The 12,731-nt window shown below is 46.4% G+C and overlaps 1 protein-coding gene across 1 annotated transcript; it reads left to right on the plus strand.

Moving 5' to 3' along the window:
• The first annotated feature begins 761 nt into the window (after positions 1-761).
• On the plus strand, positions 762-11,888 carry PPP1R3E (protein phosphatase 1 regulatory subunit 3E). Its single transcript, XM_063913613.1, has 2 exons — positions 762-1,535; positions 5,808-11,888. Exons 1-2 carry the CDS (start codon positions 1,149-1,151, stop codon positions 6,300-6,302), a joined length of 882 nt encoding a protein of 293 aa, XP_063769683.1. The 5' UTR covers positions 762-1,148; the 3' UTR covers positions 6,303-11,888.
• The last annotated feature ends 843 nt before the right edge of the window (positions 11,889-12,731 follow it).

Raw genomic sequence — 12,731 nt, forward strand, 5'->3', positions numbered from 1 at the left:
CTCGGCCCGCGCCGCCGTTACTCTCCCGTCTTCGGTTTAATTCGGAACCAGTTCCGGTTCTGTCATGGCGACACCCGATGACGTCAGGACGACAACACTATTCAGCCGCTGATTGGACGGGGTGAACTAGCCCACGGGAGAGATGAGTACCGCCCTGTCGTATTCTCTGGTGTAGACGGATAATCCTGCACTGTGCGCTAAAACCAGTAACGACACCGGCGCGATCATTTGCGCCTCACCCGGCACCAGCTCTATGTCCTGCTAACAGCCTGCTCCGCACCGGGGGTCCGCCGCGCTCTGCCGACACCTTCTCCGCAGCCTGCCATGTGCGCTCTCCTCCGGCCATGCAGCTCTTCCTCCACGATGGCAGCATGCGCCTCGTGTGTGCGCCGTGCCCCCGGCACCGCAGCCCCTAGCGGCCCACGCTGCGGCTCTGCTGGAACTCTGCACGCCGGCCGCTCCATGCTCCACTACCCCCGGCTTCCTGCTCTTTTTTTCCCGACGTCTGCTCCGGTCCCGATCACCTTGCGACTGGCTCCGCCCTACGGATGTTCTCCAATCCGCTGCCTGGGCGGGCGGGGCAGACACACACCATACATAGAGCCGGAGTCTCTAGACCAGGCCTGGCCAACCTGTGGCTCTCCAGATGTTGTGAAACTACACATCCCAGCATGCCCTGCCACAGTTTTAGCCTTCCCTAATAGCAAAACTGTAGCAAAGCATGATGGGACTTGTAGTTTTACAACAGCTGGAGAGCCACAGGTTGGCCAGGCCTGCTCTAGACGGAGCATTACGGTACTGGTCCATGGAGGATGCTGCATGATGGATGGGATGCAGAGGACTCGCGAGCAGCTGCTAGAGGGCGAGTGATGGAGTGAGCAGGGGGGCACTGTGCAGTGGGCTGTAGGGTGAGAGCTGGAGACTGTGCAGCAGAGCCGGTGCTGAGGGGTGAGAGGAGCTGAGAGGACCGCTCTCTGACTGCTGTACATGTCACCTCACCTGTAATCACCCCCCCCCACACACACACACACACACACTAAACTATGAGATACAGCCTGCTGCTGCGTGGCCCCTGAGGAGTGTGCACTATACACACATGCAGGTAGTAGTCCCACAGTCTCATGTCCCTTGCCAGCTGCTAGAGTGGGATGTCTCGCCCCTCTCGGCCTCCCTCAGGGGACATCCCTAGGAATCTGAGTTATATTGCTGGTCTATATGAGCGAGCTTATTACCGCACTGCCAGGCCCAGCATAGAGGAGCATGATGAGGAGGAGGAAGTGAAGGCCCCGGCTTCTCAGCGGAGGTGGCGCTCACGGTCTGCTCCTGCATTGCGTGTGTCCCGGGGAGAGCCGCGTCACCGCAGCCCGGAGACCAGGAAGAGAGTGCGCTTTGCTGATGCCTTAGGCTTAGAGTTGGAGTCTGTACGCCACTTCAGATGTGAGGACATGCCCTGCATCCCCCAGCATGTCACCCACCGACTGCAGAAGGAGCTGATGCCACGGCTTACAGGATCTTGCAGCAACAGAGAGTATGCGGTATGTTGTGGCATTTCTTTCCCATACTGAGGGTCAGATTTATTAAGCCTGGTGAAGTGATAAAGTGGAAGGTGATAAAGCACCAGCCAGTCATCTCCTAACTGTCAAGTACCAGGCTGGGGCCCAAATGTATTAAGTGTTAACAAGAGATAAATCTGAGACGCATAAGGAGAGATATAGAACCAGCCAACCAGCTCCTAACTGTCGTTTTTCAAACACAGCCTGTAACATGGCAGTTAGGAGCTGGTTGGCTGGTTCTATATCTCTCCTTATGCGTCCCAGATTTATCTCTTGTTAACGCTTAATACATGTGGGCCTTGGTTTGAAAAATGACAGTTAGGAGCCGACTGGCTGGTGTGTTATCACCTTCCACTTTATCACTTCTCCAGGCTTAATAAATCTGTGTCTTTTTATTGCTCAGCATGTAATATATTTACTGTTCAACTGGAGGACAAACATTAGCAGTGAAGCTAGGCTTATACATGCATTCTAGGGCTTCCTAAGAACCCTTGTATAAGCTTATCTTCATTGCTAATGGTTTTGTAAGGCTGTACAAAGCAGATGCTCCATGCACTTTTTATTTCTAAATGTACCTATTTATCTTCTTTGATGAAATATAGAGGTGTGCCTACAATTAAACATTTGAGAACTGCTCCCTTGAAATAAATCTTTCCCTCTTCCTACGGATTTAAGATCAAGCTTGACATTTGCATGGTTAAAAGCGTAGAGATTTCCCCAGTAAAGTTCTGCCTATTATTTTTATTTATTATTAGTATTTTTTTTCTACAGCGTCACCATATATAGCACAATGCAGAGAATATTTATCGTTTACATCAGTTACTGCCCCGTTGGAGTTTGTACGCTAAATATCCTAATCAGTGGTGCAACTAGAAACAATGTCTTACAGGTACTGTGCGCCAAAAAAAAATGGGTGTGGCCAATGAAAATGGGGGCGTGATACACATATGGGGGGGGGGGGGCAGATACACATATGACCCCAATACTGCCAGATACACGTTGCCCCACAGTGCCAGATACACATTGCCCCACAGTGCCAGATACACATTGCCCCACAGTGCCAGATACACATTGCCCCACAGTGCCAGATACACATTGCCCCACAGTGCCAGATACACATTGCCCCACAGTGCCAGATACACATTGCCCCACAGTGCCAGATTCACATTGCCCCACAGTGCCAGATTCACATTGCCCCACAGTGCCAGATACACAAATGCTCCCAAAGTGCCAGATATGCCCCCAGTGCCAGATACAGATATGCCCCCAGTGCCAGATACACATGTCCCCCCAGTGCCAGATATGCCCCCAGTGCCAGATACAGAAATGCCCCCCAGTGCCAGATACAGAAATGCCCCCAAGTGCCAGATATGCCCCAGTGCCAGATACAGATATGCCCCAAGTGCCAGATATGCCCCCAGTGCCAGACACAGAAATGCCTCCCCGTGCCAGATATACTCCCAGTGCCAGATACAGAGATGCCCCCAGTGCCAGATATGCCCCCAGTGCCAGATACAGAAATGACCCCAGTGCCAGATATGCCCCCAGTGCCAGATACAAAGATGCCCCCAGTGCCAGATATGCCCCCAGTGCCAGATACATATGTTCCCGCAGTGCCAGATATGCCCCCAGTGCCAGGGAAACATGCCCCCCTCCCCCCCTTCCCCTGCTGCTTACCGCGCTGCTGCTTCCTGTGTGTGGGGGGAGGAGAGCACAGCGTGCGCCTCTCCTGTCCCTCAGTGTCTACCTTCAATTAGGCGCCGATCCGTGATCACGGGCTGGCGCCGAATTGAAGGTAGCAGCGGAGCGGTGAGTAGCAGCAGGTCAGGGAGGGAGCGGCGGCGTGGGTACGGCGTACCCACGGCTAAATTCTTAAGGGTACGCCGTACCCGCACACTTGCAGCGCTGATCCTAATACACTCCTACCGTCCATGGTTTTAAGAACGATAGATGTTCACAGATGATGAACATCGGTGCAGTAAAGATATGGCAGTCATGGACTATACACATGCAGCTGTGATGTACCCATGCACAATCTGTGGCCATCGATGGTCAATAGCCAATGGTGGGAACTTTGCGGTCAGCGGTGAGGTTACTTTCGGTCAACCGCTGACCGCAAAGTTCCCACCATTGGCTACAATGGAGCGCATAGGCGCTACATTGTATCTGTGCCGTGTGCTGCCTCACAGACACTACAGGAGCACACAGCCAATTAGGAGAGTGCCACGACGTGGCGCTCCCTGATTGGCTGAAGGGACCCTCTTTGACAGGAGTCAGGGGGGGTCCTGGCAGTCGGGGAAAGGGGTCCCATGTGTAAACATGGGACCCCTTTCAGTGCGTGGTCGGGTTTCCGTATTTTTGTTTTGCCAAGTACGTGGATTATACTTTGGACACAATCTACACTGGATTATGTGAGTATAATTTTTTTCACAGGTCCCCCAAGGATTCTACATGGAGAAGAGGACCGACCCTCGTGGGAACATAGGTAAGTATGTATGTATGTATGTATGGAGGTGTGCATGTATGTAATAAACTTATACTTTCACGGTGTGTGTGTCCTGTTTTTTTGGGGGTATTTTTTTAGTAGTAGTACTACAGGTACCAGCGGGCCAGGTTTTCAACCGCATGCTGGTACTTGTGGTTCTCCAAGTACCAGCTTGCGGGGGAGGCTTGCTGGGACTTGTAGTACTGCTACTAAAAACAATATTCACATTTTTTTACACATGGCTATCGGCCCCCCATCCGCCGCCCTTGGATGGGGGGGACAGCCTTTGGCTTCACCCCTGGCCCTTGGGTGGCTGGAGGGGGGGACCCCTTGATTTAAGGGGTTCCCACTCCTCCAGGGTACCCCGGCCAGGGGTGACTAGTTGGGTATGTAATGCCAGGGCCGCAGGGACCAGTATAAAAGTGTCCCCCGGCTGTGGCATTATGTACCTGGCTAGTGGAGCCCGGTGCTGGTTTCAAAAATACGGTGGACCCCTACGCTTTTTGTCCCCCGTATTTTTGGAACCAGGACCAGGCGCAGAGCCCGGTGCTGGTTGATGAAATATGGGGGAACCCCTGTCATTTTCCCCCCCATATTTTGACAACCAGAACCGGCTCAAAGAGCCCGAGGCTGGTTATGCATAGGAGGGGGGACCCCACGCAATTTTTTTTAAAGTTTTAACACTAAACAGACCCTTTCCCATAGATAACCATGCACAGATCTCACTGATCCGTGCATGGTTATCCAAACTCGACTGGAAAAAGCAGGTCTATTTTTTTTGCTGCTTTTTTTAACGAATCGAAAAAAAACAGACCCGCACTTGAGCACTCAGAGACTAACACCCAAATACGAATGAATAGTGAATGCCCGTATTGTATGAAATAACAGCCGTGTTTGACCGATGGTCTATTCATTCGTATTTCTGAACCTTGCTAATCAAACCATTACGAATAGTCCAAACACTGCCGAGATTGGTGCTTAGTGAATTCCCGGATTGGGACTTAGAAAAAAAAACACAAATCGGCCAAACTCGGATTTTTAGTAAATACTGGCCACAGAGTCTCTCTCTATACAGCCCACTAGCATTTTACTGTTACCTCCTGCTTTTTTTTTTTTCTCCCCAAAACACTGTTTATATTTGTGTCATCTATGGTTTAGGGAAAGACCCCTTAAAAGCTCCCTCTTCTCATCATAATTTTGCATGTGTGTGTAATGTGAGGCACATAACTGTCAGACCGCATAAGAAGATGTATAGTTATGATGCAACCTTATTTTGAAACGGGAGCATTTCTACGAAAGCAGACCTATGACATGCAAAATGACATAGGAGTGCAGGGTACATTTTTGCACATTTGTAAATGTCTTTTTTTGTTTACCGACTGTTGAATTTAATTCATCTTTTCCCTACTAGACAACAAAGTGCCTTATGTTCTCAATATCTGGCATTGCTAAAAATAGGACTGACATTCTTGTTTTCTAATTACATATTTATCTGTGTGTTCATTTTTATCTGCTATTCCATAATTACAATGAAGTGCTTTAAGAATGAACTGAGATTTTCATCTCTGGAATAAAGTCGCAGAAACCACCTTTTGGTCCTATGGGTAGCTATTGATATGATCATTCATTTACTCTGTCTATATTTTCTTCTAGCTTGCAGGAAAATAGAGTAATGTGCACTCACCGCTTACAGCCTGGAATGCTTCTTAGTGTATAATATTACTGTATGAGTCCCTATAGTCATATCTAACTGAGTTCTTGTTTTGCAGAGCTGGTGTGAGGCTCGGCATGCCATATCCCCCTCTTGGATAGTAGAGCCTGGAACATGGGAGAAGCACACTTGGGAGCGCAGTGCCTGGGACCAGCAGACATGGGATCAGCGTGTGTGCCTACAGAGTATGCGCTGTGAAAGCTGCTTCTTGTGGGGGTCTGTGAGAGTCCTGGATCTGGCTTATGAGAAAATAGTTACCGTGCGATATTCTCTAGATGGTTGGCTTTCTTATCAGGAAACACATGCTCTGTATGCTGCTCGTCTGTGCCATGGGGGGCCTGGGCACCCTGGCACAGATCTCTTCACTTTCCGTCTTCCTTTACCACCACAGGACCAATCACAGGCCTTATCGCTGCAATTTGCTATCCGCTATGAAGTAGGGGAGGAGGAATTCTGGGACAACAACAAGGGCAGGAACTACAGCCTGAGTCACCCTGAAGCTGGGCCTTCCCGATCTCAGTATACTGAGAATGGATGGATACATTTCATATAACACAGGGGGACCAGGGCCGGTCTTTAAAACTTACACTGTTATTGCTCTGTATCTCAAAGTAACACCAAAGAATAGAGACCAAATAATCACTGTCAGGAAGCAGTAGAAACAAGGCATTTATGTCAGCCTGTAAGCAGGATCAGGGCACGGCTGCAGCAAGTGAGACTGGGATTGCAGTCGCAAGTTGTGACATGCCCCTGATATGGTCGCAACACACCTGTGTTTAAGTCACCACTCCCCCATTACCTCCCGTAAATGCACCTCACTGTCGGTGCAAATAAATCTGCACTGTGACCATTCTCGCAAGACCGTCGCGGCACATGCGCAGTGTGACTTATACACATGCACATTAGCAAGAAATCTCCTCACTATGTACAACACTGCATACATTGGGCCTGATTCACAGGAAGGTAGGGGGTTAGAGTTAGAATACTTACCCAGGAAGTGTCAGGATACCATTGTCGGTATTCTGACCGCCAGCATTCCAAGCAACAGGATCCCAATACCAACCCGTGTGGGGCTCTGTGCATGTACAGAACGGGTCTTGCGATGTTGCTCACAGCCCCCTGTCAGCCGCAGCATGATTGACATGCTGCTGTGTTGTCAGGGGCACCACCTGGCACCATTCTTCAAAACGGGGGTGTAGAAGGTGTGACAGGTCAAGGGTCTGCGTTGCCGGATGCAGACTTCCTGAACCCCGGTGTCCAGATCTGACAGCCTGCCCTAGTAGTCTTCAGCTTATGCAGGCTGGCCAATGCCTGTAACCATCATGAATCGTGAGCGATGATTGCGATGGTGATCCGAGGCTGCGTCCTCAGACGCAGTACTTGTAGCCTCTCTAATGCTCACAGGAGGTGTCTCTCTCTTACCTCCTGCTGGATTGGAATTTTAATTAGATGGAATTGCACAGCTACTTCCTTGTGACTGTGCAATTTTGACAAACCTGAATTGGGCCCATTGTGACTATCTCTGAATCAGGCCTCCTGTATGTACACCTCTCTGTATGTGAAGCCGTCTCTGTCACCCCACGGGGGTTCTCTTTCTACCCTTTGTATGTACTGTATGTCTCCCAATGTTCCCTAACTTCATCTGTTTACTCCCATATCTGCTCTGACAACCCACTGTACCTTGTATTTCACCTGTTCCTCTGCACAGACTTTTCTTACTCTTCTGGTCAATGTGATAGGCAGAACCAGTGCTGGTAGCTGTAATTCAGGAGCTGCGTGCACAGAAAGAAGCACAACTGCCACCACCACCACATACTGTAGCTGACCCTAACAATGACCGTTAAGCACAATTTTTTACATGCAATCATTTTTGATGTTTATCTTAATAGGAAACTTTTGGCCTAATGGCACCAAAATTGAGATTCGGGGGCGCTGTGATGTGAGAAAATTTGGGAACGGCTGGCTTATTTAATAATGTTACATAAAATCATGTAATCCCAGCCACTAGTTCACTATGTGCTTCCATTAGTTTACCTTGTAGTAGACCATTCACAATTGATCAGGCTGATACCCAGCTGGTGTTGGTACAGGTTAATATTGGTTTTGACACCACTCTATTTATAAGCTGTTATATGAAGGCCATTTTCTTCTCTCTTTTAAAATAATGACTCAGAAAAATGTATAGCCAATAGATTTGCCTCAATGTGGACTGCACACCCTTTTTCTGTATTCGCTAAACAAGCCAATCACAAGTGGTTTGCGAGTGCTGGCAATCGCATCATCATAATCCAGTATCTGTACCTGCTATGGACCACAAATGATACAACTGTGTCATTCATATATGCATCTGTGTCCTGATCTGCATCTGATTCCAATTGTGCAGAATGTCCTTCCTGTACTCCGCCTACCTTAGAAAGTATCTAACCAACTAAGGGCCTAATTCAGACCTGATCACAGCAGCAACATTTTTCTCTAATGGGCAAAACCATGTGCACTGCAGGGGGGGGGGGGCAGATATAACGTGCAGAGAGAGTTAGATTTAGGTGGGGTGTGTTCACACTGAAATCTAAATTGCAGTGTAAAAATAAAGCAGCCAGTATTTACCCTGCACAGAAACAATATGACCCACCCAAATCTAACTCTCTCTGCACGTTATATATGCCCCCCTGCAGTGCACATGGTTTGTCCATTAGAGAAAAATTTTGCTGCTGCAATCAGGTCTGAATTCGGCCCTAAGTCCCTTGCCTTCAGACACAGATGGGTGTAAGGTCCAGATTTGCGCTAGTTTGCATAGGTGCCTGTGTGTGTCCACTTTTTACAAAAATGTTCTCGAGTGCCACGTGTCCTATGGATTTTGTTCTTGAGTGCCACATATCTTATGGATTTTGTTCTCGAGTGCCACATATCCCGTAGATTTTGCTTTCGAGTGCCACATGTCCCGTAGATTTTGTGCTCGAGTTCCACATGTCCTATGGATTCTGATCGTAAACAACACATTTCCCATAGATTTTGAACAAAGAGAACTGATATTCTGAGAGAGAAATAAAGGAGACTGACAAATGGTTTCTAAAACATTACAGCACAGCTTGTTGTTAAATGTTGTACTATATGTGCTTTAAGCCATACAAATTTGTATCTGTAGCTGCACCCCCACATTCAGATTGTCTGTCCTTAAACTTTCTGAAGCTTAATGGTAGGTGTGACCATATTGCTGTGAATTGCTTGCTCAAACATTCACTCCACTGTGGCGCACATACACAGCTAATGTTTAAAAGGCTTGGACCAACTTGTGCCTTATTCAGTTTCTTAAGATAAATGGAATTGATGCTGATCAGATAGAAATACTTGAAGAGGGAGGCATGTGTTAGGACATGAGCAGCAGCTGACCAATCACATGCTACATACTTCAGCTTAGAAGGCAGTTTGGCTCACAAGCGTTAAATCTTAAGGCCCCAACACATGGCACGACATAGCTGCCGATCTGACGAATTGGAACAATATAGAAGCTATATCGTTCCATGTGTGGGCATGATGTCGTCCATTGCGGTTGTCCGCCCGCATCAGTGATCTTTGTATCGATGATCTTCTGCTACACATATCGCTCCGTGTGTCGCCAGCTTAAGGGATCTATACACTAAACCTTGGAGAGAGATAAAGTGGACAGAGCTAAAACTACCAGCCAACCAGCTACTAACTGACATTTTTCAAACACAGGGGTAGATGTATAGAAATGCATACATCATTCCTTAAATGTTTAGACCCGCATCACCGCATTATCACAGTAAAGCGTGCACATACTTCGACAGCATGTATTAACAATGCTCGTTGCAGATATGGGAATGCGTTCTCTCACCTCTCCGGTGATCCGAATCCTTCCACATCAGCTTTCTTTTTCAGCTTCCGCACCAATAGTGCTCATGCGCTATCAGACTCTCTCCCCCGGCCGGCTCACTGGATATGCGCAAGATCTCGCTATTATCATGAGATATCACATGCAGCCCAGAGCCGACAGCCAGGGACAACACTGTTCTTGGCTGTAGTGTATTGACAACTGCAGCTGTCAAAATCGATAGCTGCAGGTGTCGGAACGGTGAGTGAAACGGACCATTCATGCATTGCCCCCGCATATCGGCTTCCTATTTTAGGAGCGCCGATATAGACTTGGCATACTTCCCCGCATTCATACATGGGGGAGAAGTGGTATTAGCGATTCTGCTTCTCCCCCATTTTGAGACTTCTTACATCTACCCCACAGTCTATAACATGGTAGTTAGGAGCTGACTGGTTGGTACTTTATCTCTGCCCACTTTATGCCCCTCCACGGCTTAGTACGTAGACTACTTAAATCCTGCATTCAGGCAAAGGTGTTCTAATCTTCGTTAAAAGAGGACAGTATAGGTCATGGAAGTCTAAAATGTCTACTGATCACATTTATCTTGTTTTATTACTAATTTTTTTTTTTTTTAAACCGCTTGACGCTCACTCTCTGTTCATGTAAACAATATCCGTTTATGGCATCTTGTTGAACGGATGAGATGAGACCATTTCATATGCTGCCTGATGACATAGAGTAGCTTGGCAATAATGGTTTGTATATTATATGTATGGGGTGGACTGTGGTCTATAAATTAGGTGGCCCTGGGATTGGGATGCAGTCAATATAACTGCTGTCGGAATCCTGGTGTTCAGGAGACTGACGCCAGGAATGCCGACACGCTGGGTATTTTCACTCGGTTGGTTGGTCCATGCCACCAACCGAGTGGGAATAGAACCTGTGGCAAGCGAAGCAAGCCACCGGCCTGATGCGTGGCGAGCGTAGCTAGGGATTCCGGGAGACAGGATGCCGCCGCTGTCAGTATAGTGACAGACTGCATCCTGTCTGCCAGAATAGCATATGTATCACCTGGGATCAGTGTAGTGTAACTTTCAGCCAGATTGGAAATTGTCGTCACAACAAGCATAATTGCAGAAATGACTGCAGCAATTGGGGGGAAGGGAGTGAAATGTTGGTATAATTACTTGGTTTTGTAATGAAAGCAAATAGTTTATTGAGTGGGAGGGACGACTATAGTGAAGGTATGAGTTATTAATGCACACGCTGTAAGTATGTGAAGGACTACAGTATCTGTGATTGATAACTGAAGTAATATGAAGGCAGCTATGGACTGTTATGCTGAGGGCAAAGTGTAACGTTTATACTCATCCAGCGAATAGAGCACCTTAATGATTACCTCTGTATGAAACATCATACATTCTCAGGGAATCTGAGGGCTACCGTTGGCCTATGGGCTGCTATTTTGACTACTATGAATTAGTGTAGAATTCATTGAAGAGATAATATTTTGTCCTATGATTGCTTACATGGAGAGTAGCTTGTATTGTGTGGAGTAAAGTAGAATGTAGACTACTGTGATTTATTGAAAGGCAAGATGTAGATTGCTGGTTATTTATATAATGAAAAATACATGGAGTATTGAATTAGGGTATTATATATTGTGTAATGAGGTTGGTTTAATGTATATTAGTGGCTCTTACAGTTAAGGAAAGCATGGTATTATTTCATACAAACAAGTACAAGTGTTATGTAGTAAATGGTTAATGTTGTATAAATTCAATAAGGTGAGGTGCAGTTAGTTGGGATTGGCAGCGTTTAATGGCTTATACTATACAATGATGAGAATATTATAGAGTGTGCTACTGATTTATACACTGAGGTGGAAACTTTGCGTGTAGTTATTATAATAAGGTGAACATGCCTTGGGTTCATCCAAATTAAGAGAGGAGCATGCAATGTATTAGTGGTTTATACAATTAGGTTATAATGTGATTGCTACTAATCCATACAGTATATGTATTAAAGGCTCATACGCATACTTGGGTAAGGTATATTGTACTAGTGATTTATAAAATCACTATTACAGTAATGCACTACTGACTTGTGCAGTCTTGTCATACGTAAAGGAATGGATTAATGAATTATTGTATTAGACAAGGGTAAGATATTACATGATGTTGAAACTGATTGTTTTTCCCACCTCAGAGGCCTTCTTGTTGCCTTATAAATTACTCATGTTACTATATGTTAAACATATAGTCTTGCCTAAGCTATGTGTAACCAAGGAATGAAATATTAATAAATACAGCTACTTCTGAAATTGTAAGCTTGTGTTTTCTTTGTTTACATGCATTTTACTGTAACTGGAGTATCTTATCCACTAGATGAGAGCATATATACAGTATACATTGACACATTTCTAAGCAGTATATATCTCTTTCTCACCATATGCTTTTTTTTCTATACAGGTTTGTGTTAAAGTGATAGCTGAGAGCTGCCATGTGTGTAATCAAGATTAGTGCCACCAAATGGCCAAAGAAAGACAGACATAACATTACACTGGTTTTACAGAACAGATCCAAAATATACATTGCACAATACCTTTAGAGTAATGGCAGGTGGGAAAGTAAGATCGCGCATAAAAAAATACTTTCCAGCATTTCACCCAACACTTCAAGGAGAACTATCATGAAGTTATATATTTCAGTGAAGGTGTGTATTGCGTGACCGGCGGTCAGCATTCCTCCGTCATGATCCCGGGAGGTGGTGGGGTGGCGAGTGCAACAAGCCCCTTCCATTCCCACTCTATGGGTGTCATAGACACCCACGAGTGAGAATAGTCCCTGTCGGTCGAATGTAGGGGGAGGTAATGTGACCGGCGGTCTCTTGACCATCGGTCACATAACTACATCCCGTGTAACAGCAAATTATTTTTGGCAGGACTTGGATGGTAGAAAGTTCTCTGGTGATGTTTAAGTGGAGGGTGAAACTATGCAATACGAGTGATTTGTGTATACTAAACGTAAAGCACCTCCCTAGTACTATAAGATTTGGGCACAATAGATACGCTATATGGACAAAATTATTCAGAGTAATTCTTCCACCCCAAACTCATCAAACCATGTCTTTATAGTACTTGCATTGTGC

Source organism: Pseudophryne corroboree, chromosome 1 (genome assembly GCF_028390025.1).
Source record: "Pseudophryne corroboree isolate aPseCor3 chromosome 1, aPseCor3.hap2, whole genome shotgun sequence".
Lineage (NCBI taxonomy): Eukaryota > Metazoa > Chordata > Amphibia > Anura > Myobatrachidae > Pseudophryne > Pseudophryne corroboree.